Source organism: Maylandia zebra, linkage group LG6 (assembly GCF_041146795.1).
Source record: "Maylandia zebra isolate NMK-2024a linkage group LG6, Mzebra_GT3a, whole genome shotgun sequence".
Classification (NCBI taxonomy): Eukaryota; Metazoa; Chordata; class Actinopteri; order Cichliformes; family Cichlidae; genus Maylandia; species Maylandia zebra.
The window spans coordinates 10,898,566-10,926,448 of record NC_135172.1 but is presented as its reverse complement, the minus strand read 5'-3'; the positions used below and the strand labels follow the sequence as shown (position 1 = coordinate 10,926,448).

General features: G+C 41.3%; 1 protein-coding gene across 6 annotated transcripts in view; it reads right to left on the bottom strand.

The window, feature by feature from the left end:
• Positions 1 to 9,873: 9,873 nt before the first annotated feature.
• Positions 9,874 to 27,883, bottom strand: part of tab1 (TGF-beta activated kinase 1/MAP3K7 binding protein 1) — a 28,962-nt gene continuing 10,952 nt past the window's right edge. For 3 of the 6 annotated variants that reach the window (XM_012915871.5, XM_024802790.2, XM_004574685.4), the window contains exons 6-11: positions 26,884 to 27,000; positions 24,177 to 24,288; positions 18,864 to 19,008; positions 18,412 to 18,625; positions 17,317 to 17,470; positions 9,874 to 12,651 (exon numbers count right to left, since the gene is read on the bottom strand). In XM_012915871.5, coding sequence (XP_012771325.1) covers positions 12,429 to 12,651; positions 17,317 to 17,470; positions 18,412 to 18,625; positions 18,864 to 19,008; positions 24,177 to 24,288; positions 26,884 to 27,000 — 965 coding nt within the window. In that variant the 3' untranslated portion in view covers positions 9,874 to 12,428. Of the gene's footprint in view, positions 12,655 to 17,316; positions 17,471 to 18,411; positions 18,626 to 18,863; positions 19,009 to 24,176; positions 24,289 to 26,883; positions 27,001 to 27,883 lie in introns of all 6 variants that reach the window. The other 3 variants (XM_004574687.4, XM_023155328.3, XM_004574684.5) reach the window with 1 other exon arrangement.

The window sequence follows — 27,883 nt, the reverse complement described above, 5'->3', positions numbered from 1 at the left end:
TCTCTCAGTTTTAGTATTTTTTTAAAGTAATAACATGTGATTTTCAGTCATGAGCGGGTTAAAATGATGGCCCAGTTCAGTATAATACTATCCATTACACATGTGTTTAGATAGCTGAACGGCCGCTTTGCTGCTATGACAAATCCATATTTGGCTCTTTAGGCACCATTAAGTGCAGAGCTGGATGTAAACCTGCACCTTTCCCAAACAAATCCAACACATATACACTACACTGCCCAGTGTCACCTGCCTTTACACACACACACACACACACACACACACACACACACACACACACACACACACACCATTTTTAATCCGTAACTATTCCTACTCTGTTTTTTTAATTCCTGCCTTCGCCCTGGCTTGTTTTCTTTTCATTTCTAATCCTACTGCCTTTTATTATTATAATGTTTACTATTAGTAGTAGTAGAAGGAGTAGCAGCAATCTCCCCATTGCTTCCAATTGTCCCTCTTTGTCTCCAAAGTTATTCTATCAGTCTCTTTTGTTGGCTTCCTGTTTTATTTTGGAGGTTACTGTTACTGGTACTTCCTGTCTGGCCCCTGATTCCCTCATTCCTTCCACCTGTTGCTCATTGCATGCACCTGTGTTTCGTGTGTTTAGCATGTGTGCGTGCGTGCATCCTGAATTCCCTTCCCCATGTGTTTGTCGTGCTCTTCCTTTCTTCTGGCTGATCGTTGCCTCTGTGCTCATTCTGCCTGTTTAGATTGCACATTTCTGTTGGTCTTCTTGTTTGTTTTTTCTTTGTTTTGGCAATGTTTAGATATTATGTAGACTTTGTGTATTTTTTTTTTGGGGTATATCTATCAGCTACAACAAAGGCTCACTTCTGATTTAGTGTTCTGCGTCCTGTATCTGGGTCCTCTATACGCCACAGCTTGCACATATGCAGACTTCAAAACTTCAAATTTGATGTATGCAGTAAACGAGGAAGAGCTGAAGGCGTGGGACGATGTATTTCTTTTTCTAAAAATCCCTTTAATAATGATGCTTCAGGTCAGATTTAATGTAAGTGTGCTGATTATGTTTCTTTATCCCTTTATGGCAAATGAATTACACTCAGGATATGAGCGTAGGTAGGAGGAGAGAGTGTCTGCTACCATGACTATCAGCAGGCAAACAAATGCAATGTTTAGCATCTGCTGAGAGCTGGAGTGTGCAAACACATTTGTGTATCATTAACATTTTTTTAAATGACACGATTATGTTCTACGCTAGTATGTAACAAAAGCATGTCTATCTGGTTTTGTGATTACTCTGTGCCACGCAAGAGAGTCCAGGCAGAAGCTAAAGTTGGTTCATCCTGAGTTATTCTGCACCAAGAAATGACAGATGTAGTCAGAATAAGCACACAAAGTGTGAGTCTGTATCTCCATTGTTATCGTCAGCTACAGTCTTCATAGTTTGTACTTTACTAACATCATGGCTCTGGTACCGAACAAGTGTGGACAAGCGTTGCACGTCGAGCCCCTCCCTTATCCCCACGTCTCTATTAAGACGCATTACATGCAAAATAAATAAATAAATAAATAAATCAGAGAAAGAATTTAAAACTAATAAAAAAATAAAATATCTAAAGTTTCCATTGGTTTAATTAGCTTACCAAAGTAAATCTCAAACAAACACAAATGTTTTTTTGGAGAAAAAGTCAAATTCCTGCATGCACACTGTGTGAAGCGTAAGAGTTAATCTAGCAAAAATTAATGGCTATCTGTAATAAGCTGGTTATTGTTCTAACATGTCTACCAACTTGTGTCCTCCTCCTGCCTGTGGCAAAGGGTGGAGGACTATTCATGCTATTTGTGGCTATGCATGCTTGAATAAACTGGAACAATAAACTGCACCGACCCTTAAAAGGAAACAACCTCCGAGGGGTGAATGTTCCTCTTTGTCACATTGCTTAACTTAACTCAGGGTTTCACTGAAGTCATGCAGTGAGACCAGGCCCGAAAGCCTCTTGCTTAAAGAAGAAAGAACATCTCTGCTTGTTCTTTTCAAGACTGACAGAAACAGGGGAAGTGATTCCTAATGCACCGAATGTGCACATTACAAGCTCACGTTGCACAAGTTTGCCTCAGTACCCGAGACCGCCATCGCTTCAATGTAGATCTGTAGCCTAAAGACCTTCACACGCCGAGCGCGTTTAGAAAGAGACGTAAATCAGAATGTCAGTGAGGTAGTTTGAGCTGTTGTTATCAGAGTTAGCACCAGAGCAGGTAGAGAGCTGATTGTCCAGAGAGCAGCGCCTGGTAAAACAGTATTATTTTATGTCTATATAAGTAGCAGTGCGCACTTTGATTTACGAGTCCACTTGTTGCCAGTCACTGCCAGATTGCAGTGATCTGATTGGTCAGATCTTTTTATTTGCATGTGAAAAATTGGAAACGTTTACTCAGTGGGTGTAAACAGCTGCATTAACAACAGGTGAGTCAGAAAAACATTTTGAACCCATGAATTTTCTCATGAATCTTACACGTCCGGTGTGTAGATGCCTTACAGCAATCGAAGCTGTGAGTTACAATAATAAGAGGCTCAATGAGTTGATCACGCAAACGTTTTTATACAAACCGATGCTGTCAAGCATCAGAAGCTGCCCTCTGGTTTCTACTTCATGTGGATAAACAAAGCCCGCTGTCCTTCACAAATTTAGTCCAGGGTTTTTGAAAGGAACACCTGAGAGATCTAAAGTCAGCTAGTATTTCATCCTTTGTACATCTGCCTGGCGCTAGCAGGTGTAACAAAGGATTTACATATCTCCCCAACTTTGTGTGACTTCACCCGTTTCCATTTTAGTTTCAGGTTACACTTGAGTCCCTTTTTCTGAGACTCGGGTCTCGAGGGAGCTCAAGGAGTCTAGATGCTCATTATTTGGCAGCTGTGATATGGTTCAGATTTTAAATAGCCTGTGATCCATTGCTTTTTAACAAGTGTCTGTATCAGTAAGCCAGTGAAGTTGGCAACATCTCTGCTTATTAGTGATACAGTAAATACAGCTGGATGCTAAGCCCCCTAGAGCGTAACATCCCTCATAACAGCCTGAGATCTTCAACCTCAAAGCCTCACTTTGTTCGCCCTCTGAGCAATCAGCAGCCACTGTGGGGTGGGGGGAGGGGGGTTAGAGACCTACACTGTGTCTGCACTTTAAATATTGATATCAGCCTGTCAGCAGTCTGAGTGCGACACTTTTTTTTTTTATGGCTCACACCAGAAGTCTGTCCTGTCTCACGAAGCAGGATTATGAAGATGCTTTTAATGATAGCTAGAGCCAAAGCAGATCTGACACATACTGTCACTCTGCTGTCGGGGTCATAGCTTCTGTTAAAGTATCCAAAGCTACACCCTCTGATTCATCTGGGTCAATCATGGGTACGTTGGCTGATTTCAGGGATTATTTTATGCTCACTGCACTAAAACGGTCTCTGGAAAAACATATATATGTCTTGACCCTTGTGCCTTACCATGTAACATCAGCAAAACTGTGTTAACCTGGTTACTTTCTGCAAGTCGCTGGAAAAACTGGTATGGTTAGGGTTAGGCTCTGTTTTAAGCCATGAATGAAACAAGTGTTTTCAGGAACTATGAGATGTTATCTTTTGGCCTTATAGTTGTTAATAATTCCTTTCAGCTTTCCGAAAATAAGTGAGAAGTCTGAACCAAACCAGGTCACTGCTATCCTGGTCGATGTTAGGAAGTTCTGCATGTAACAGAACGCGTTCAGGGCTCTAACATGAGCACAGAACAGGAGAAACACCAGCGTGCCTTTCCAGAGGAAAATCTACCGGGTGAACCAGATAGTCATTTAATCTCCATCTCACATCCAGAACACAATCACACCTTTATACCAGCAGATTTAAACGGTTCATGAAACTGGAACAAAACAGTCTCTGTAAATATAGAAAAGCCAGAAAAGTCTCAGTTTAAAAGAAACGGGACAAACAAAGATCCAGTTCTCAACACGCATCTCATTTTCACAGAAGTTTCCTAGAATGTCTGCACCCAAGGCAACACACACAGGATAAAATATTCAGCAAAAGACTCTTCTCAGATGACACCTTTGTTCCAAGTTTTCCTTGGATACAATTTTAGGGCGACAGGAATCTGGATATGGAGACAGAGCGAGAGCACTGGACTTTCCAGACGGATATAGTGTGTAAACCAAATACAAGGGAAAGATCAATGCTTTATGAGACAGGAAGAGAAGCATTTAATTGCTTCTGTTTTTTTCATGGAGCCAGGGTGTGGTTAGGGTCCCGTAAAACCTGAAAGTCAGTCATCTGTAGGTGGATTTGTAATGTGTTCAATGTGTAGGAGATTACTGCTGACTGGGAAACGCTTCCTGCGCTTGCTTATCACTATTGCTCGGGGCTGTTTGATTACGAGGGAAACGTTACGAGTGGGGAGACAAAAGGGCGGAAAGAGAAACTGAGGACTAATTTCTGCTCTTCCATACTTCCAGTGACTTTTTCCCCCTTTGTGTTCATCAGCACACTCTGAACGAGCAGGTTTTGCTGTGTCGTTTACTCTGAGAGACAAAAGTGTCAGACTTCATTACAGCACACAGGAAGCATTTCAAAACGCTTGACAGAATAAAAACCACAGAACTTTCTCACGCTATCAAAATAGTGGCAGACGTGCTGTCACGGCTGCATCTTTTTAAACACACGGACTAACAGCTCTCCGCTTTTCCTCCACATAGATATTTCAGTTTGCGGCGTTTTTAAATATTAAAGTGGTGCATGTTTACCTTTCCCAGTTTTCTCCTGCCTCTCGCAGCCACAGTCAGCGGTCCAGGATCAGGTAGACAGCGTCCTGTCTGTTGTGCTCTCTTTCTTTTTTTTCCAGGCAGGTAATGAGCTCTTCCATTAAAGGTGAGAAGTATCAGGTGAGCGTGGGCTGAACAAACACAGCATTCTGCAATCTCCTTGGTCACAAAGTACAGCAAATATTACACTCCAGTGGTTTTGCTTACGCCCTAAACACACCCACGTGGTGATGGTCTATCAAGTCACTGTTTAACACCATGCCTGAGAATGTTAACAAAACCTGAGGACACGGTATGATGTGCTGTGGTGACAGTTACTGCTCTTCTATTTTTTTTAAAATGCTGAATTACAGAAAGAAGAGGGTTGAAAACATATTTGATCTACTGCACAATGGTTAATGGTTATCAACCGACTCACACTATAACCAGGGTTTGCCTCTTAACTTCATTTAATTTTACAGTACTCTGTTTTTGAACAGATGGGGTAGCCTGACCTCATTTTTATCTGTAGTTAAATCAACGTTAAGCTACTGCTGCAGGAATCATAAAAACAACAACACAAAAATAACACAAAACTATCGATTGTCACGTATTTTGACTCAAAAACATGTCAACACCTTGTTTTTTTTTTACAGCACTTTTGACTGACTTTTATCAGATGATCTTGAAAAGGTTTGTTTTTAAGATAACTGCGTAAGCACTGCACATATCTTTATGTCGAATTGCTGAGACTACTTGAAGTAAAACTTGTATGCAGACACCTGTTCACACTGACAGTTTAAAAAGAATAAACCTCCAAAAACTCTGTATGTAAAGGATGGAGGGAAAAATGGAGCCAGTGCAGAAATGACTGACTTGCCTACCTTACCTCATAAAAAGGGAGTCAAAGGCTTGTTTTACCATAAATGTCTATAAAACCTTTTTCTTTATTATCCAGAGGAATCGCCTCCCTCTTGGTATAAAAAAGAATGCAGACTACAGTCGTTTCCTCACTGGCTCCACTTTTTACACACAGAGCTTTCAATAGAAACAAGGTGTTGACAATGATGAATCATGGCTCAATATTCTACAAGTTTTTCCTGTTTTTTGTGACCTGCTGCTTCATAGTTTAAAGTTGATTTAACTACAGATTAAAACGAGGTCTGGTTACACCATCTGTTCATGTACATCTGTGTTTTAACACGTTATGCGTTTCCTTAATAAGGTTTCTGTGCCTTTAAAAGCATTTTTATAAACTTTAATAGAATTCAGCTTTGAAACATCGATTTCTCTTCGCTTTCTTAAGCGTCCGCACATTCTGCTGCTCTCTGGCTTTAATGTTGCTACACAAGCGTAATTAGGTTCTTAGTCAATCACATGATTGGGTATAAAAAGAGCATCTAAGAGAAGGACAGTTTCTCAGAAGTAAAGATGGGAAGAGGTTCACCTCTGTTCAAAACTCTCTACAAAGGGTGGGACATATTTCTTCTGCAAGTGAAGACACTGAATATCATCTGCAATACATAACGTCATCAAAAGATTCACAGAATGTGGAGAAATCTCTGTGAAAGAGACAAATAGTGCCAAAATACGATCTCTGCCTGTGATCTTTGTAAAAACAGGCATTATTCTGTGACAAAGTTTGTGGTGCCACCACAAGGTTAAAGCTCTGTGATGCAAAGAAGAAGCCCTATGTTAATACGATGCAGTAACCCCGCTGTCTCCTCTGGGCCAAAGCTCATCTAAAATGGACTGAAGCAAAGGGGAAAACTCTAGTTAGATGAATAAATTGTGAAATTATTTCCTGGGAACATGGAAATTGGGCTTGTTATCCGAGGTCAGTTCTGAAACGCTTCCATCAGCTTGTATATCTGGAAAGGCACCATCATTGCTGAAAGGCATAAACAGGTTTTAGAGCAACATTTGCTCCCATCCAGATAATGTCTCTTACAGGGTAGGCCTTGTGAAGTCTTAAGCAAGACAATAACAAAACCACATGCTGCATCTCATATAAAAGCATGGCTTTGGACTAGAAGAGTCCTGGGGTTAACTTTCAACAATTTGGCCCACCATCAAATGAAAAATTTGACAAATTTGTTCTATTATAGTCGACAATTAATAAAACATGGGTGTATGAGACCCTGCTACTGTCACCCCAAGACTCACAGGTACAGCTGGGCTAAGACCTAGACATTAGAAACTCGACAACAAGGAGCTAACCTTGGGTCACTAAAGCAGACAAATATTGCTTATATATGCTGAGAAAAAAGTGGATGAATTATTTCAGAAAGGAACAGCTGTCATCCTCCAAGGCCACACATGCCTACATCTGGCTCATCCTGCAACCGCATCAAACAACACAGTCGGTCATATTTTACACGACACAGTACGTTGCTTCTTCAGCAAAGCAGCGGCAGCAAAAGGGACACAGTATGCACTGTGATGTGGGTCTGACATTCAAAAAATAAATAAAAATGGTTGATTGTATAGTAAAGTAGCAAAATGCCAATAACACTCATGGCATGAAATGAAGAATGAAGCTCGTCCAGAGTCCGAAAGTCCACACGAGGAATCTATTGAGATCCACAAAGAAACTGAAATTTGTTTGGATTACATTCGCTGAGCTAATTGTGATTGAAGATGGAAGAAAAACAAGAGCCAAGAAGAGGAAAATTATTCAGAAAAAGCATGCAAGTTTTTTTTTCCCCACCAAAGATATCAGCATGCACTCCTCCGGCGAAGAAAATCAATAACTTTATTAGCATTAACAAATTAAAATGTGCAAGTACAGGGAGTGTAAGAATCATCTGGAAGACAAAGCAAGAGTTTTAAAGGTTGGCTGCAAAGTAATCAATGTACATAATCAATATATGTCTGCGGTTTGATTCATAATTTTAAGTGGTGAATCGGGAAAGCTTGTTTTCTAATCTATAACGGCGTGTAAAAACCTGCGGACCAGAAGGTTGTGTTACAGGAATTTGACATGTGACCATTAGTCAGATATGAATTCATGAAGTGGGTCTTTGTTGTAACCTTATACATAAATTTAGAAAACCACTTTTTTTGTCAGAGATATATGATAGGAAGAAGAAATGGCCACTTCATTAGGTGCACCTCACTAGTGCCTTCAGAACTGCCTCGGTTCTTGGAAACAGTCCTGGAAACATCTCTTAGAGACTTTCATCCATATTGACATGATAGGATCACACAGTTGCTGCAGATGTGAATCTCCTGTTCCATCCCATCGGTGCTCTGTTGTACTGGGATATGGTGATTGTGGAGGTCATTTGAGCACAGTGAACTCAGCGTCATGTTTAAGAAACCACTCAGAGATGATTTGAGCTTTGTGACAACGGTGTGTTATCCTGCTGAAAGCAGCCATCAGAAGATGGTCAGTAGCAACACTCAGATAGGCTGTGGTGTTCAAATGATGTAGCATTAAGAGGCCCACAGTGTACCACGAAAATATCCCCCAGACCATTACAGCCTGAATTACTGATACAAAACAGGCTGGATTAATGCCTTTATGTTATTTACACCTAATTCTGCTCCTGATATCTGAGGGTTGCAGCAGCTCAGGAGACTCATAAGACCAGACGACATTTTTCTGATCTGTTGTTCAATTTTGGTGAGGCTGTGTGAATCGTAGCGCCAGTTTTCTGCTGCTCTACATGTATAAATGCACTGAGTTGATGCTATGTAATTGCCACCGGGTTGTGGTCTTCAGCTGTTGTAAAAAGTGGTCATTTGAGTTACTGTTCCTTCCTCTCTAGCTATTCTCCTCTGACCTCTGCCATCAACAAAACATTCTTACTAAGAGAAATGCCCCTTGCTGCATATTTCCAGAATTATTTACTATTCTCTGTAAACTCTAGATACAGCTGTGATTGGAAATCCCAGTTCCTGAAATACTCAGACTCTGGCACCAACAACCATGTCAGATGCAAAATCACTTAAATCACTTTTTTTCTGATGCTTGGTCTGATCCAACATTGGCCAGTGAGTTTATATTTAACTACTCACTAGTGAAAGCCAAAACACTTTTCATACAATAGGTATGGCAGCTGTATAACTATATTTAACATGGAAGTAAATAATATTTGTTAAAGAGTTCCTAAAGTCAGTCAGCACTTCATTAGCGAGGCGTGTACACCTGCTTAGTTTTGCACTGATATGGCCCCTCCAGTCAGGATTTCATTTAATGTTAGCGTCCGAATCACCTCTCTGACGAGGACCCAAACCAGTCGTGGCACATGGCTGCCCTTGAGGCGACTGTTGATGTGATTTGGCTTTATACACATAAAACCGGACCCTCCTACAGGACTTTTGGGGCTTTGATCGACGTGAATGGAAAGCTGAGCAGATATTTGTTGACTGCTATGTGAGCAAAGCTTTCAAAGTGCATCCATAAGAACAAACAGAGGCTTCAAGCAGAGTGCAGTGAAGATCATTTAGAAGTCTCATTGCCAGCTTGAACTTTTTACATTTCCATGAAAATGAGCTTTTAAACGAGCAATTAGCAACATTCCTGCGTTGGCTTTGATACCGAGTACTCTGCTGCGGTACAGTTTGAACTTGTGACTTGAGGGTTTAATGCGACACGATTCTTCTTCCATTTATTTCTTCTTCGTGTTCTAATCACTTCTCTGATTAAACCAATTAGAGCTTCATAACAGTGTGAAGTTAATTTAGGCAGAGATAACATCCTGACTTCCAAGAAGGGGGGCTGTGCAAAATAAGCTGCATGATGATAAATGTACTAACGTTTTTAATTCTATCAGACTCGCACAACGACACAACGTTAAGACATTTCAAGTCTCCTAGCTGGAGAATTTTCAGCTATTAGGTAAGACTGTCTGGGAAAGGGTTCACGGCCTCAGTACCCCAGAGTGCCGCGCAGTTACAGTTTGCATATTTGTACATCTGACACTGACAGAATATGTGAAAGAATGTGAAGCTTTTCTCGGCTCGAAGAGCCCCTCCTGCTCTCTGAAAGTAATTTTGTAAAACAGGAAATCAGAGGCACGCAGAGTTGCAGTCAGCCAAGTGTCTGTATATCCTGAAATACAAAGCAGATGGAGAGAAAAAAAAGATTTCCAACAGTGTTGGATTAAGATGAACATTTTAATTTTAAACTTTCAGGTTTGGAAGCAACGTCTTATTGTTTAGTCTGACATCATGGCGACACGGGACAATAAAGCAAAGACCAATGGCTCAGTTTGACTTTTATGGATGGCTCCATTTACTCCACTAATCTCACTAAGCTCTTCTTCTAGATCCTCCCCAGCCTTACCCATCACACCGCTGCACATCAGTGTTTACTTCAATGCACTGCGAGCACAGTGTGCTGCTTCTACAGTCACTATGCCCACCATCTATCAATGTCCCACGAAGCTGCTGGAGAGTCAGGGATCTTCCTGTTCCTTGTCATGTTGATGGAGCGGCCCACACTTCGTATCCGAGACTCAAAACTGTAATTATGGTCCAGCTTACCTATTTCTCATACGTAAAGCGTGTCTTAAAATACATCACCACTAAATGTGCTCATGGCTGATGCTAAAGAGCTTTGGTTGTTAGCAACAGTTGTCAGTAACTTACACATACAGGGGCCTCATTATCAGAAACTCGTGTATCCTGCATTTTAAAAATGTGCATATATACACACACAAACCCAAAAAGTTGGGATACTGTCTGTAATGTAAACAATAACAGAAAGCAATGTTTAGCAAATCTCATAAACCAGTATTTTTATTAACCACAGAACACAGAAAACAAATTAAATGTTTGAACTGAGGAAAAACAACCTTTTATATATATCTAAAAAAAACTCTATTAGCTTAGTTTAAATTGATTGCAGCAAAAAGGTTAAAAAGGTTGGGCAACAAACGTCAAAGTGAGAGTAAAAAGCTTGGAGGAATATTTTACAGCTAATTTGGTTATTTGCCAACAGGTCAGAAACACTGTTTGGTACAAAGAGTCTTAGAGAGGCAGAGGTTCACCTGCATTTGCATCATCTTGAGAAAAAGATTTCAGATGATCGTCAACCTGTGAGGATTTTTAGTATCTCATGATTTATAGTACATAATATCATCACAAGAATCAGAACACCTTGAGAAATCTCTGTGTGTAAGGGACAAGGCCAAAAACGATACCAGATGTCTGATCTTTGGGCCATCAGGCGGCACTGCATTAAAACTAGCACGAGCTCAGGAACACTTCCAGAAGTCACTGCCTGTGGACACAGTTCACTGTGCCATCCACAAATGCAGGTTAAAGCTCTGTCAGGCAGAGAAGCCATATGTGAACGTGATCCAGAAACACTGCTGTCTTCTCTGGGCCAAAGCTCATTTAAAATGGACTCAGGCCAAGCAGACAACTGTTCTGAGGTCAGATACAATATCTAGCTTGTTACCAGTGCTCAGTTCTAGAGCACCATATGGTCCCATCCAGACCCCCTTTTTCAGGGAAGGACTGTGTGGCTCAGAAAGACAATGCAAAACTGCAGCCATTGGAACGGTATGGCTTTGTAGTAGACGAGTTTGGGTGCTGACCTTTCATCAACAATCAAGTGGCACATGATCAAACAAAACAGAACAAAGCAGACCCGAGCTGGAATCCTCCATCAGACAAGAATGGGACAATATTCGTCTGCCAGAAGTCCAGCTGCTCTCCTCAGTTTTCCAAAATTTAGGGTCTGCTGTCAAAAGAACAGATGCTACACAGTGGTGAACATGGCCCTGCCATCAAATCCAAATTGAGCTAAGATTTTTTCTAAAATGGTAATTATCTTTTTTCAGTTGAAACAGTTGCTATTTTTTACTGTGTTCTATTGTGATAAAATATGGGTCTATGACATTTCCAAATTCATTCATCTTTATTTACATCTTACACAGCGTCACAACTTTAAGTACTCGTGGTAGATAAAAAACATCATAGGTCCACTTTAAAGCAAGTTATTTATTACCAGCTTCAGTCCCAGCTGGTAGCTGGTTGTAATATCATAATGAAATCCCTAATAAGCCCTGCTGTACATGTTGTGTTTATATTCTAAACTGTCAATCCCTGAATAGACCTCTGAGCTGTGTAGAAATGACAACACAATGATGCAGTGTGACCGCTAGTTACATTACTTGCTGCCATAACAACCATATAAGCAGACCGTTGAGGTCTTTAACGAAGGTCAGGATGTCAAAGCAACGAATTATTGAAGAACTCTTTGGGAAAATGAAAGCTGATGGGAATTAATCTGGAGATATACTGTCATTACAACTTAAACAGTACTTTATAAAGCATTCATTTATTCAGTTTTAAGGCCTTACAGTATATAATAACTCACAGCTCCACAAGCTCCCCAGTCCATGAGATTCCCCTTTTGGTGCCTTTACATCTGAAAATAATTTTGTCAATCTGGATTACATGGATTCACTCACTCACCTTTGTCTTTTACAAATGACCAAACATCAATTTGGAGTGAAGTGACAATGTTTTCCCAGCATTTCATTGTCTTCAACTTCTGTTGAGAAGTTCATCCCCATGCACCTTTAGGTCACTTATATGTAGTAACATTACATTAACAGCATATTATAAGACGTCCCATCACGTCCCTAAATCTTTGTCCCTTTAAAAAAATCCATGTGTCAGCTTTGCTGGGAACTCCAGTGGGTCTCACTGCGGTCCCAGGCCTCCTTGCATGCTCTGGCCATCGCCATGGTCGCTCCCCCACAGTCGGTAAAACTGACTGAAGTCCACGTAGGGTGGGACCCTGCCCGTCTCGTCAGGCTGCGCCGCTTGACTCCCTCTCTGGCGGAACAGGCTTCCATCTCCTGAGCTGGAGCTGGAGCTCTGCGTCTGGGTGTTGGTGGACTGCAGAGTGGCTGTGGGGCTCTGACTGCTGGGGAGCGTGGAGGAGCAGAAGGAGGAGGAGAAAGGTGGGTGGTTGGAGAGGATGAGGGAAGAGGAAGACACAGGTATGAGGGTTGGAATAGAGGAGGAAGAGGATGAGAAGCACCAAGAGGAGGGGAAGAGGTCCATGTCACGAGTGGAGAGACAAAGGAGAGAGGTGGATGAAGGGAGAGGCCGAGCAGGACGAGGCATGGTGGAAAGAGAAAGGAGGGAGGTGGAGGAGGGGAGGGGGGGAAGGGGCGAGAGGGGAAAAAGAGGGGAAAGAGGGAGTTCAATTATGGGCTGTAGGATGTTGACGGAAGCTTGGCTGGTAGTGGGGTGAAACGTGCTGCAGGAGCGGAAAACGGAGAGGCAAGGACACAGTGAAGGGCACAGGATGGATATTGGCAAGTTGGGAACCAAGAGGAAGAGAAATATGGCTGTGAGTCAGACGGCGAGTGACAGACGGGAGCAGAGTGGAAATCATAGAGGAAGAAGAGCTGAAGAAACAATCTTGGAGGACGACGATGCAAAGGGAAGAATCAAAACGTGCACTTGTATCAATCAAAGCAGCGGGAACGTTTAGGAAATGCACTCGCACACAGAGAGCTCTTCATGCTCGCTCACTTTATAAAGCAGGCGGTTTTGAGCAAGTAGTCTGACAAGGCAAGTGCACACTTCAGGTATGCTAGGAGAGGCTGTCAATCATCCGTGCATTCCAGTAAGCACATATATAATTAACAAAGCACAATTACCACCTATGCACACAGCAAAAGAGTTTTACATGAGGAGAAAAAATAGCCTCTGTGGCTCAACAAGAACGTTTTAGGGCAGAGTGCAAATCTAAGTCATAAACGTCAATAACATGTATTACCACTGTAAATCAGTTATAAATGGCTGTTGTTTCTGACACTATATGTTGACCTTGACTATAAATATGTCATAATGAGTGTGCCGATGATGGATGACGGGATCCGAGAAGGTGCTAAGAAATGATGGAACTGAAGCATCAAGTTTGGTAGAGGAAACAAGATCTAGTGCACTGACATCCTGATCCAAGTAAATATGTGTAAGCACATCTAAATATGCAACTTTAAAAAAAGAAAGAAAAAGATTTGGACAAAAATTGGAAAATAATTGCAGTTAAAATTAAAGGCATCAAACTCTGCTCTTCTAGAGTGATGTTTCCACCCCAAGTGTTTTGGTTCTAACTAGGTTTTTAAAAATAAGTCAGCCACCAAAAGAAGCTGAGCAAATCCTTTAAATTTACAACCTGACAAAGGCCGCGGTCAGACCAAAGTTATTGGAGTTAACTAAAACTAAGCTACAAAATAAAACTACATGTCGGGAAAAACATTTTAGTTCACTAACATTTACACACACACACACACACACACGTGTGTGTGTGTGTGTGTGTAAATGTTAGTGAACTAAAATGTTTTTCCCGACATGTAGTTTTATTTTGTAGTTTAGTTTTATATATATATATATATATTTTAGGGGTGCAACGATATTCGTATCGATATTGAACCGTTCGATACAGTGCTTTCGGTTCGGTACGCATATGTATCGAACAATACAATTTTTTTTTTTTTTTTTTTTTTTTTGTGTCCCGTTTGGATCTATAGCCATCAGAATTGTTGTCTTGAGGCCAAGAAAGATGCCAAGAGGATTTATTTTAAGTGGATCATCATATTGGTCCATTTGATTGACCTTTATTATAATTATGAATTTATTTTATTTTCAGTTGCAAACGGGACAGACATGACTGTGGGATAGGACAGGGGGAAAGAATGAAAGAAAGAGGGGGAGAGAAAGAAAGAAAACCAAAGGGGAGAAAAAAAAAGAACAATACAAAATTTGTAATTTATTTTATCAACTTTCCTTCTGACGATGCTGTCTGTGTTGAGCGCTCAGTGAATCTGCATTTGACTACTCCGCCTAGGCTCGAGAGTGCAGCCTAGGCGGAGTAGTCGAACGCAGATTCACTGAGCACTCAACACAGACAGCATGGTCAGAAGGAAGAGCGCAGGGCAAGCTAGCGAGACAGAAGTGGACCTCCCCACCCTCATTCAGATCTGGCGTTTGGAATTATTTTGGTTTTCATGTGACGTATGACCCTGAAGGTAAGCGAGTCATGGACTAAAGTAAAACAGTATGTTGGATGTGCCATGCAATGCTCAATTACATGGGTGGGAGCTAGTGTGTTAGCGCAGTTAGCTCGTTAACGTGTTGGCCGTCTAGCCCCTCTGTATAGGGTAGCTCGTTAACGGAGATTTGCCGTGTTGTGGCGTTAAGGTTATTTCAACGAGATTAACCTGAAAGCACTAGTGGGAACACAACGAATATGACTGCACATTTACACCGACATCATCCTAGTGCAAAGACAAAAACAACAAGCATGCATGCTACAAACTTTAGCCGAGTCATTTAGACAGCTGTTAGCACAGGATTCTCCTTATGGAGACCTGATATGTTTAATATGCTGCTGAGAATATAGCCCAGAAGAAGCGGATAGTATAGCTTTTATTTTGGAAAGAGACATTTCTCTGTAATAAACTCTCTTTTCCAAAGATGAGTGATTCCTCAATCAGATACAGGGCTTGCAATATCGCTAGCCCGACGTCCCGGGGCTATCTCTGCCCTGCCTGTCGGGCTGTTGTAGGAAGGAAAAATATATGTCAATGCTTTTGCATTCTTTCAGAAATGTAGCTGGGTAATTATGTCATTGGGTGAGCCACTGTCAATATATGACATATTGAAATCGTGTTTGAATTTGCGCTTGTTTTTTTGCTTTCACTTTGCAATCGCGCGAACTGTGTATAGAGAGCGACAGCACTGATCTGTGAGTGATGATAATTTGTGCACCAATTCCTCTGACATCGTCTTATTAATTGTTAGCTTACTATGCAAACATGACAAGTGAAATCTCCCGCAGCTTAAACATGTGAGAGGTTGATCGCGCAGAGAATCGCTGAGCTTATGTGAGTGCGTGTGTAAAAGCAGCAGGATATATATTTCACTACGATGACCTGGATGACTGAGAACCTTCACAGACAGATATATATTTTAGTTCTGCTGAGCCAAATAAGACAGGTCAGGGTGAAGAAGTGACAGCCAAAGAAAAGCTTACCACAAAACGGAGAAGTTATGACAAATCAGACTATAAGGCAAAAAGAAAGTGCAGCTTTATGGTTTCATGGACAAAAGAATTTCTGTGGCTGCAATATGACGAGCTAAAAAACAACACGCACAAGGGTTAGGGTTAAATTTAAAAACTGTACTTTTGTGTTAAAATATATATTTATAATTTTAATAAATGACAAATTAAAAAGGCATGAACATTTTTTTTTGTATCGAAAAAATATCGAACCGTGACACCAAAGTATCGAACTGAACCGTGAATTTTGTGTATCGTTGCACCCCTAATAAATATAAATATATATATATATATATATATATATATATATATATATTTTTTTTTTTTTTTTTTTTTTTTTTTTTTTTCTTTTTTTGCCTAATTAGAATAAAAAAGCGCTATATAAAAGTTGTAAAAACTACATTAAATTATCAAACTCCCTCAGGAAAACAACTGAAACTGAAAGAAAACCAAAAACAGCAAAAAGTCCAAACAAAATAAATCTAATTTGAAATGACAGAACTATAATTCTTATTCAGACTGTTCAGCACGCTGTTGCATGTGCAGCACATGTACTAACGCATGAGTCCCAAAAAGAAGAAGGAAACTGCTTCATCATGCTACGTTACAGTGAGGTGCAGGTACAGGTTACAGGTATTTTGTTGGCTGATCAAGTCCACATAGACTGCTCTGGAACATAAATATAAGCATTATTATAAATTCTGTCTGTCAGTATTCCCAAATTGGTATGCAGTTCCAGCTGTTCCACCTGACATGATCCAGATCTATATTCCTATAGTCTGTACCCGTATTCAGTCTCTCAGCAGTGCAACCCCTCTGCGCTGGTGCAACACAACTCTTTTCCATCTGCATCTCATTCATCTCTGCTGCACAGCTTGTACGGGACTGCTTGTCCCCGTCAGCCAGCAGTGGCAGCAGGACTGAGGACATTTAAGCAGCTTTTGTTCTACAACACTCAATTTCTTGGAAAAAGTATTAACAGGCACCTGCATTATCTCTATCTCTACACTGACATTTAAAAATAAAGAAAAGCAAAACAAAAGAAACAAGCTGTGGAATGAGGAAGTGGAGTTTTAAAATACATTTTATCTGCACGTGTTATCTTCTGAGTTTCAAGTGAAATTAATCATGGCGTGCCATCCCAACAGCAACAGCAGAGCGAAAGCCATGCTAACATATAAATAAGCATAGCAGTGCAGGAACACAAGGGTGTGTGAAAATAAGACCTAAAGACTCAAAATAAGTATAGCATGTGAGGGAGGACTTTCTGCTTATTTAAAAGACAGCAAAAATAAACCTAACAGCAGGGAGTGAAGAGTGAAAGCAGAACAAAGCTGGCACAGAGGATCTGCCCCACAGCAGTGCAAACAAGGGAGTTAAAATTGAGCTTATGAAACAAAAACAGGGCAGAGGTGCGTCAAAGTGAAAAAGAGGCTAATTCAAAGTATGCCCAGCAGGGGAGAAGGAGTGAGGACCCAGAGCAGGCAGGGACTCAAGACAATGCAGGCTTACCCAGGTGTCGGGGTGCCTTCCTCCAGGGTGGAGGCCGTGTTGGTTCCATTGGTCAGGGTGCTTTGTGAGGGCATGACCAGCGAGAGGGTGACACTGGTTTTACTGGTGCTCTGGCTGTTTGAGTAGGGCACAGACACGGGACAGATACGGCCGCCTGAAAGAAGAAGTAGAAGAAAGCTGAGTCATGTATATTTGTGAGCCGCCAACTAATTTCAACAAGGACTTTAGAAAAGCAAAGGTCCTGGCTCTGGGAGTAAACCCGATATTCTTCTCAAAAGCCTGATTGTTTAGGCTCTATTTGATATTCTTTTTAACAGCTCGACTCAAGGATCAGATGTTATTTTCTGATTCTTTTCCAGGAAAGCGGTCTGAGTTTAAACTGGGTATCTAATAACTGTGATCCGATGCTTTGGGATCACACTGATACACTGCTCCCTCTTCTGATACAAATGCCAATGCACAATCGTCAAATATAAAAATTTTATCTGATCTTCGGTTAAAATTTTTATTTAACATTCAATGAACCTCGTAAGGACAAGAACAAGATGTCCGGCATCAACCTTGCACGGCGGCTGAAACCAGATCCTACCAAAGAACGCCTGCAGAAGCACAGGAAGGACAAGCCAAGTGCACAAACACAAACAAGGACCCTAGATAGTCTTGCTTCAAAGAGACTGGCCTGGGGCATGAGCCACTTCATGCCACCTCATGATGTTGCTTTTCAAACACATGAGGGTAAAGTAAACAGAAGTTAATATGTTTATAGCAACAAAGACAGACACCTGCACAGGAAAGCGGCAGACAACCAGGGAAGTAAACCGGAGATATTCCTTGTATGGGGAATCTTCTTCAGCAATATTGTGACGACAATTAAAACAACTGTTTGCTCAACAACATGCAAAATCCTTCGCCTGACACTTGTGCCTGAGGTCAGGAGCCTTTTTTTAACGGTACAGTATGAATAATGCATTCTAATGTGACTAACTCGCTAAAGTTTTAAATGAGGAAACTGTGTTGGTGTAGCTACAGCAGAAGGCCGCTTCTTAGACGTGCTTTCCTTGAGATATGAATCAATGCCTAAATGCCAGATCCTACCCTGCGTGGGCGTGAGCGCTGCATCAGCCAGTGGGTAGTTGAGCGTGCGGATGAGCAGGGTCATGTCTTCGTGTCGAGAGCAGTAAGTCGCCCTCTGACGGCCGGACACGAACACATCGTGGTGAAGCCGCTTGACCCGATCAACCACAGACTGAGCCACCGCCTCCAGACTGGTCTGCTGGGCTAGCTCTGCTGCTACCATGGCAACAATTTCCTACAATAGACAGCGGGGTCAGAGAAAGAAAAGGTTAATGTAAGAGTGGAAGAAGTAAGGAAAGGATTAGACCTAAGGACAGAAAAAGGAGCCTAGGAGAATAAAGGAAACAGAAATAGACTCAAACTAGGCAAGAAAACAAAACTCGAAAGAAAAAAATATTAGTGAAAGTAAGGAAGAAGAGGAAGGAATGACGATAAATGAGGTGAAAGTAGCTTATCAGAATGAATCTGCTAACCTGATTAGCCTGTTCGGGACCATGGGCGGACTCGAGGGCATTTATCAGTCCCTCTGACATCAGCAACAAGAAGCCTGTGACGCCTTCCAAAGACTGGCCGCCGTGAATCTCTGGCTCCGCAACAACTGGCTTTGACTTGGCTGCGCTGTCGTAGGAGACGGACAGCACTTAAATTAATATTAGACACATAAAAGGAAAGACGGTACGGGTCAAGTCTGCAAGATATGCTGGGGGAAGGCGACAGAGGGAGAATCCAGGATGAAAAGCAGACATAAGAGCCCCTGACCTCCATATAATAAACTAATCTTATAGATCCAAAGAAGCGCTTACATTGTTCACATCACATTTCCTGCACTCCCTTTGATGCTACAAAGGAGGAAATTCTATACAGACTCTATTATGTGTTTTATTGAGGATCATAATTGGAATGACTCAAGGGTTTTTGTTTTTTTTTATTCAGTTGGCCTCGACAACAATAGGAAGAGAGAGGTGTGAGATAGAAGAGAGCACGGGGCCCCCGGATAACAGAATTTCATACAATACAATACAGTTTTATTTATATAGCACATTTAAAACCGGAAGGCACACCAAAGGGCTTCACAGTAATATGGAAAATCAACATAAGTCAATAACAGGGTACAAATCGGGCACTAGCACAGACAGGATAGAGGCACTAACAGACCAGAAGAGTTAGATAAATACAAAATCCACTAAGAAGACAAAAACAGCAGTAAAATTAATAATAAGATAATAAATTTAATAACATTTAATAAAAAATGTAAACAATTTAAAAGTTTAAAGTTTAAAAGATTTAAAAGGGTATTAACTGGTCCTGAAAGCCAAGTCAAATAGATATGCTTTCAATCTTGATTTAAAGGATTGGATTGAGTCCAAGGCTCGAATAGAAGCAGGGAGGCTATTCCAAAGGTTGGGTGCAGCTGAAGCAAAGGCACGATCGCCTCTGGTCTTCAGTCTAAACTTGGGTTGGGCCAGGAGTAATTGACCTGATGATCTTAATGGCCGACAAGGAGTGTACAGATTGAGGAGGTCAGTGAGGTAGCTGGGCGCAATGTTATTCAGGATTTTAAAAGTGAGTAGCAAGATTTTAAACTCAATGCAATATTTGATTGGTAACCAGTGTAGATCAACAAGAGCCGGAGTAATAGGGTCAAATTTTCTAGCTCCAGTAAGAAGGCGAGCCGCAGCATTCTGAACGAGTTGCAGCCTTCGAAGAGAGAAGGCCTGGAGACCACAGTAGAGAGAATTACAATAATCTAACCTGGAGGTCACAAAAGCGTGGATACGTTTTTCCAGGTCCCTGTGTGGTATATAATGCTTAGCTTTAGAGATGTGGCGCAGTTGGAAAAAAACAAAACAAAAAACAGATTTAACTACAGATGACACTTGCTTATCGAGCTTAAAGGAGCTATCCAAATAGACACCCAGGTTACGTATAGAATCAGAGAGAGAGTTAGCTAAGGGCCCCAGCAGGGCAACAAGCTGGTCTCGAGGAATATGGCTGTCGAACACCATAACTTCAGTTTTTTTTCTCATTTAAAATGAGAGAATTATCTGACAGCCAATCTTTAACCTCTCTCAGTCAATCGTACAGGGAGTTCAGTGATGCTGACAAATCATCAGTCAGTTGACAATAGATTTGAATGTCATCAGCGTAAAAGTGATAAGAAATATTATATTTTTCCAAATATGAAGCCCAAGGGTAGCATATACAAAGAGAATAATAAAGGGCCCAATACAGACCCCTGGGGCACACCACAGCAGAGAGGGGCAACAGAGGAAGAGTATCCTCCCATCACAACAGAGAAGGATCTATCTGTGAGGTAAGAGTTAAACCAGTTAAGGGCAGAACCCTTGATGCCTACAACATGCTCTCTAGCCTCCTCAAGAGAATATTATGATCAACCATGTCAAAGGCTGAAGACAGATCCAATAAAACTAAAACGGCAGGGCGACCAGAGTCAGCAAATACAAGAAGATCATGATAGACTCTTAGCAGGGCCGTTTCAGTGCTATGGTGTGGCTTAAAGCCAGACTGTATTTGTCAGTAATATTATTTGCAACTAAGTAAGCCTGCATTTGGAGAAAGACGGCTTTCTCTAGAACTTTTGATAAAAACGGAAGTTTCGAGATGTGTAAGGTTAAAAGAGTCAATTAGGGCAAGGAAATCGTTGGCTAGGGGGTCATCAGCACAGCAAATATGTATGTTAAAATCGCCAGTAATAAGAGCTTAGTCATAACTCAATAAAAATGAACCTAAGAAGTCAGCAAAATCACAAATAAAAGACCTATTATATTTAGGTGGTCGATAAATCGCAGCACATAGAATCGTTGGGGGTCCAGCAAGCTCCAATAGTTGAACCTCAAAACTAGAATAAGTAGGAGAGGGCAGTTGCCGAACTTTAAGTCCATCCATTCGCTTCCGCTTATCCTTTTCAGGGTCGCGGGGGGCGCTGGAGCCTATCCCAGCTGTCATAGGGCGAGAGGCAGGGTACACCCTGGACAGGTCGCCAGTCTGTCGCAGGGCCGAACTTTAAGTTTGTTTTTAAAAACAGAGGCCACGCCTCCACCTCTTCCCGAGGGTCTCGGTGAACTGAAGGTAAGAAAGCAGCTGATCTGATAATAGTTATACAGAAGTACCACCGTGCAGTTATATGCCTCCACCAGCTGGTGAAGCTGCGCTTTACATCTACAATCTCACGAGATTTATTCAGTGTAGTCCACATCCAAACCACAGGTCACAGGATAGAGGATGTAGTCTGCCTGAGATAAATGTGATTTCTCACAGAAAATTATCAAACTAAAATGAAATGGTGTGTTGGTCCTACGCAGAGCCTGCACACAGCTTTCTGACCATCTCAGTATCTGAGCTGAGTTCTGGACACAGACGAAGCCTCTGTTTGTGAAGCAGTGCTGACACAGAGCGCCTGACAGGTGTTTTTTGTAGGGGTGAATAAAGCTATTAAAATATCTCTGGTGTTTCAGTTCTCAAGCTGGTGGACGTGTAATGAATATTGACTGTCTGCCTTGAAAGGTGAAGCAACAGCTCTAAGTTGTTAAGTTTGCAAAAATAAGGTGATCTAAAGCATAATGATCACTGCTGTACATAACAGGAAACTGACACCATGTGAGATGTCAACAAGGGACTCAAGAAAAAACAAAAACAAAACAAACAAACGTAGATACCAGACCCTTCATTAGTTACACCTTGCTACTACTGAGCTGGAACTCCCTTTTTTCCTTCAGAAGCGCCTTAATTCTTCATGGTTGTAAACATTCCTCACAGGTTTTGCAGCGCGTCCTTGATGTAAATCCCTCATTTAAACATCCCAAAGATGCTATTCAGCATTGAGATCCGGAGGCCGTGGAGGCCATTCGAGTACAGGACACTTATCTTTGAGGTAAAGAAACCAGTTTAAGATGATCTGAGCTTTGTGACAATGACTGTGGCTTTTAAACAATCCTCCACTGGTAGAGAGGAGGTAGAGAGGAGGACTGTTACAGGATGGATCCATGCTTTAATGTATACCAAACTTTGACCCTACATCTGAATGTCACAGCAGAAATCGAGGCATACTTTTCTTCCAGTCCTTTGTTGTGCATTTTTGTTGAGTCTGTGTGAATTGTAGCCTCTTTCTGTTCACAGATGAGAGGAGTGTTTAGCCTAACTCTGCTATAACAATTGAGCCTTTCAGTTAGCTCGAAGCAGACTGGTCCTTCTTCTCTGACCTCTGCATCAACAAATCATTTTCACTGTCACTCTTCTGGTTTTCAGACCATTCTGTAAACCCTACAGATGGCCATGTGGGGAAAATCCCAGTAGATCAACAGTTTCTGAAATAGTCAGACCAACAACCAAATCACATTCAAAGTCACTTAAATCACTTTTCTTCCCCATTCTGATGATCTGTTTGGACTTCAGCAGGTATACTTGACCATGTCTACATGCATAAACACATCAAGTTGATTGGCTCATTAGAGATTTGCATTAACGAGCAGATGAACAGATGTAACTAATGAAGTGGCCATTGAGTGCAAATTCCCATTTTAAAAAAATATCAAAAGAACCACCAATAAACAGCTCTAAAATCAGGATGCCACACACACACACACACGCGCACACACACACACACACACACACACACACACCTCAGAGGTTTCAAGACGGGCACCCAAGATCAGCCTCACTGCTTCACTATTATACCACTGGAAATATGTCCTTAAATATGTCCAAAAGTGGATTTTTGGCGGTCATGCTGACCTCGGTCTTTTACCGGAAAACTGTGAATCTAAGCTGACGCTTATGACACATTTAATGAAATTCCCTCCAGGCGTTCTTCAGCTATTGTGTGCACAAAAACTGGGCGGATGTTGTGGCTTTGATCTTTTAAACACTAAAATCTAAATCAGTTAATCATGAGTCACAGTGAATGGATGTAGCAAAATTAACAGGAACTTCCACAGTCAGACAGACGGAGCCGTTGCTATCACGGCACACAAAGAAGGTACGATACATTAAAAAGTTCCAGTATCTGGCCGACTTCCTTTTGAAGCACAAAGTCTTTTTTTTTTCACTGCCTGAGGGGTTTGAGGAGATCGATACTACTGTCCTGCTGCACAAATTCAAACTATATCCAAAAGCTAAGCTTAACACAAAGGCTGGCAGCAGTAGGAAATGACTCGCACATTTCTTGAAAGCTTGAATGCTAAAACCTCTAAACGTTTGAATTTGTATAGTGTTGCCCCTTTTTCACATGCAACATAGAACAGGAAATGGTTCATTAGTCACTGAATAATCTCATGTAGGCACAATCGAACAAAACACAGACTTTGGAAACGACAGCAAGCAGGTTAAAATAGACGCACCATGCTTAGTACTGTCTCTCAGTGACCTCATGCAGAGCCAAGAGTTGAAAAACTGGTGAAAACGGAGCATCTAGAGCAGTCTGAGGGATTTTTTTTATACACTTTGCTCAGGACTGCAGTGCCAGCTGAAAAGGTTAGAACTGGTCACATGGTGACAGGTCAAACTTCACAGTTTTTGTTGATTGTGTACCACGTCTTATCTTGTGATACTGGATATTTCTTCTAATCTTTCATCATAACCTCAAAACACAGGAACACAAGCTAAGCAGATGAAGAATGAGAATGGAGGAAGACAAAGAGAAGAAAACAAGTGACACAGATAGTTGAATATTTCTAGACAGCCTGGTGTTTTAGTGTATCCTTTTCAAGTTTTTGCATTTGACAAATTGAAAGAAAGAAAACGCATATTTTGTGTTTTTTCGGCTTCACCTGAGCACGTCAATCTCGTTGTAGTTAAATTTGACTCGGTAGTCTCCAAGCCTTCTGCTGCTGCTCTGTCCCGCTATCTGGCCCGCTTGTCTTATCCGAGCTGAATCCAGTCCTGCAGGAGATGAGGGAAAACGGACACATGGACGGTGAATGCTTATAGGAGATGATTTTAAGAGAGAGGAAAATTTAGCAGAAGAGGTGAAGGGGAGGATGGAGCAAAAGCACACAACCGATAAGCAGAAGCAGAGGTGGGGACGGGAAGGGAGAGGGGTGCATCTGTGTGTTTGAGCCTGGATGAAAATGCGAGGGGTGAGAGGTCACCTTGGTCTGGGTAAATGGAACGACTGTCATTTTTTTCCAATCATTAAGAGAAGGACCTGAACAATGGAATAATAATGTGAATCCCAGCAAGAGACAAGAGAACAAAGCAAGGCAGAGAGCTCGGTCTCCTCTAATGGTGTGCTGTGAAACGGCGAAAACACCCCCACACACAACAAAAACACACAAAAATGCGTCCGTTTCCCCATTTCATCCATTACAGGCCAGGCTGCACCTACTGCTCTATTGGCAAAGCTAATTACGATGTATGCATTTTCTGTTATATACACAACCCTCATTACTGGACCATTAGCCTGCTCTGTCCACCACGGATGAGCAACTGTGTGCTTTCTCTAATGGCTGTGTCTGTGCTGAGCGTTATATCAAGCACAACATGCAGGGAATGTAAGACGAGGTGTGTCTGACACTGTCAATCCAAAACCCTCCAATAGTAATGTGCCAAAAATCTATTTCTGTCCATCAGTCAGAACCAAGAAGAGTTAAAAAGAAATGTCAAGATTCCCTGACTGTATCTGAAAAGTACTTAAACTCTGAGTGATAAGTTCATCGTTTATACACCCACACCGAGCAGCTTTATTTCCCCCCATCTAATAAACACCAGTAAACTGAGAGCTATAGTTTTCATGAGAACAGCTAGAGATGCTCATCTCTCTTTTCCTATTGGCTACTGCTGTGCATTTTTCTTCTCACTTGCGAGCCCCAGGTCGCTTGCGGGCTCTTCAGGATGCTGCTGCTACATTGCTAACTCGGTCTTACAGATGGTCTCATTACTTGCGTCCCTTCACTGGCTCCCAGTTGTATTCAGGGTCCAGTTTAAAGCTCTCAACCTCACATACTGAGCATCAGCATTTCACTCTTTTTATTTATTGTGTAGCTTCTTTTTTTAAATTCTAGTGTTTGTTTTATGGAAAATTTCTTGTTTTGCTGTTATTTCCAGTTTAGTTTTAGGGATATCCAAGTATGTATACCGTGAGGAATGAGTTGTTATTTGTAGTTTGCTCACTCACAAAGAAATGAACAGTCTCTCATTTTTATGGTAGTGTCATAATGGAGAGACAGAATATCAATCAAAAATCTAGAAAAACACATATCACATAAAAGTTATAACACGGATGATGAGTATAACAATGCAGTCAGGTTTCTGGCTCCCACAGCCTGGCTGTGTGCCACTATTACTATCAGTCACTTACAAATACTCCTGGTCTCAACTTGTGTGTGTGTGTAAAGCACATCTGTCCACAGATGCAGCTTCTTCCCACCTCATCACCAACATGTGCAAGACCCAAGAGCTGTCAAAGGACGTCAGGGACCAAACTGTAAACCAGCACCAGGCTGGAATGGACAACAAGACCATCAGCAAGAAGCTTAGTGAGAAGCTTCAAACTGCTGGTGTGATTATCTGAAAATAGAAATATTTTCAACATCAAGCACACTCTGTCTGAGCTTATGCAAGATCTTGCCCGAAGATGGAGGATAATCACATGAAAGGTAGTTGATTAGCTCAAAACTACACGAGGAGCTTTTTAATGGTCTGATGGCAGCTGGGACAACAGTCACCAAGAACAAATTCAGTAACACACCGGTTACAAGTTTTAGACACCTAATGGACTCAAAAGGCTTGGGTGCAGGGAAGGTTCTGGGGTCAGATGAAACCAAAATAATGCTATTTGGCATAAACTCAAAGTGCTGTGTTTAGAGGAAGACCCAAAGAACATCCATACAGTCAAGCACAGAGGTGGGAACAATAATGTATGAGGTACAGGAAGACTTCAGTGCACTGAGGGGTCAAACAAAGAAAAATCTTGATGAGAACCTCCTTCTCTTAACCAGAACAAAAGTGAAGATGTGTCTTCCAGCATGACAATGACCCAGAGGGTAGATAAGGAGTAGATCAAGAAAACATTAAGGTTATGTAGTGGTTAGCCAGTCTCCTCAGTCCTATAATAAATCTGTGGAGGGAGATGAAGCTTCCAGTTGTGAAGCAGCATCCAAGAAACCTAAACGATTTAGAGATTCTCTGTAAAGACGAGTGGTTCAAAATCCCTCCTAAGATGTGTGAAAACCTGGTGACCAACTACAATTTTTTTTTATTGCTGTGGTTAGCAACAAGGTTTTTTCCATCAAGCACTAAGTCATGCATTGCTTGGAAATCAAATACCTGTTTCACTTTAATGAGATGTGCTTTATAACTTTAATGTAATGATTAATTTTCTGGATCTTTGGCTGATAATCTGTCTCTCTAAATAAAACTCAAATTAAAAAAATAAATAGACTGTTTATTTCTTTGTGAGTAAACGTACATGTTCAGCAGCAAATTCGGGATCAAATAATGATTTTTCTCCACTATGCCACATATAATGTGTCTCACCCAGTGCAGCCAGTCTCTGCAGCTCATCCTCGTTGTCGGTACTGTGCGGTCGGCCGATCTGAAGCACCTGGTTCTGGCCGTCACTGCTGGACTTGCACAGCAGGACTCGGTTCGTCCCTGGAACCAAAGGAAAACATGTTTGAAGGTAACTTGAAATCAGCAAGAGGTAAAACTGTTAGTTGAGTCGGTTGAAGTAGATACACTAAACTGTATAAATGATCTGCTTTCCCAAGAAGAAGAAGACACATTTTCTGAGGTCTTTCAATCACAGGTGCAGTTAGTAATACAAGTGACTGTATTTCCCTCTGATGTGTCGAGGTATAAAGTATGTTTGATCAGTGGATCAGCTAACAGTGAACTGGAACACAGCAAACATTAACAGTATTAGTTGCTCCTATGTTGTTGTTTTTGCTTAAAGACATTTAAATGTTATGCAAATATTAAGGCTCTACTGGATCATGAAACTGAAAGCAGCCATTATTGTTATACTTTACCCTGTGTTCAACAAGTCTAAATATCTGCTATTAACAAGGCCCCATTGTGCCTCCGATGTTTTCACTGAAGCTCTCAGCTAAGAGCTGATTCACCTCCAGGCCTTTTTCGACTTTAGTTGTTGTGGTTACTGGGGTGAATCATACTGAAAACTAATTTCAGTGTTTCTTGTCAAACCAAACTTTGAATGGTTGTATGTGTTACTTTTACAAGGAGAACAGCACCACACACACGATCAATACTTTATTATTTTTTTACTATCTGTAAAAAGCACTTATGTGTTTTCATTACTCACCAAAGCTAATGCTGACTTAATTCCTGTTAAATTTTAATTAATTTTACTCAGCGTTGGCTAATGAACATCTGGTCGACAAACTGTTTTTTTTTAAAGGTTGTAGAGGTAAGTCATCAAATGGTAAAATAAGCTGTAATGACCAAAAGCATCTTTGTAAGCATATTGAGGCAAAATTGGGCCTTTTAGCATACTGTTTTTTCTGCACTATAAGGC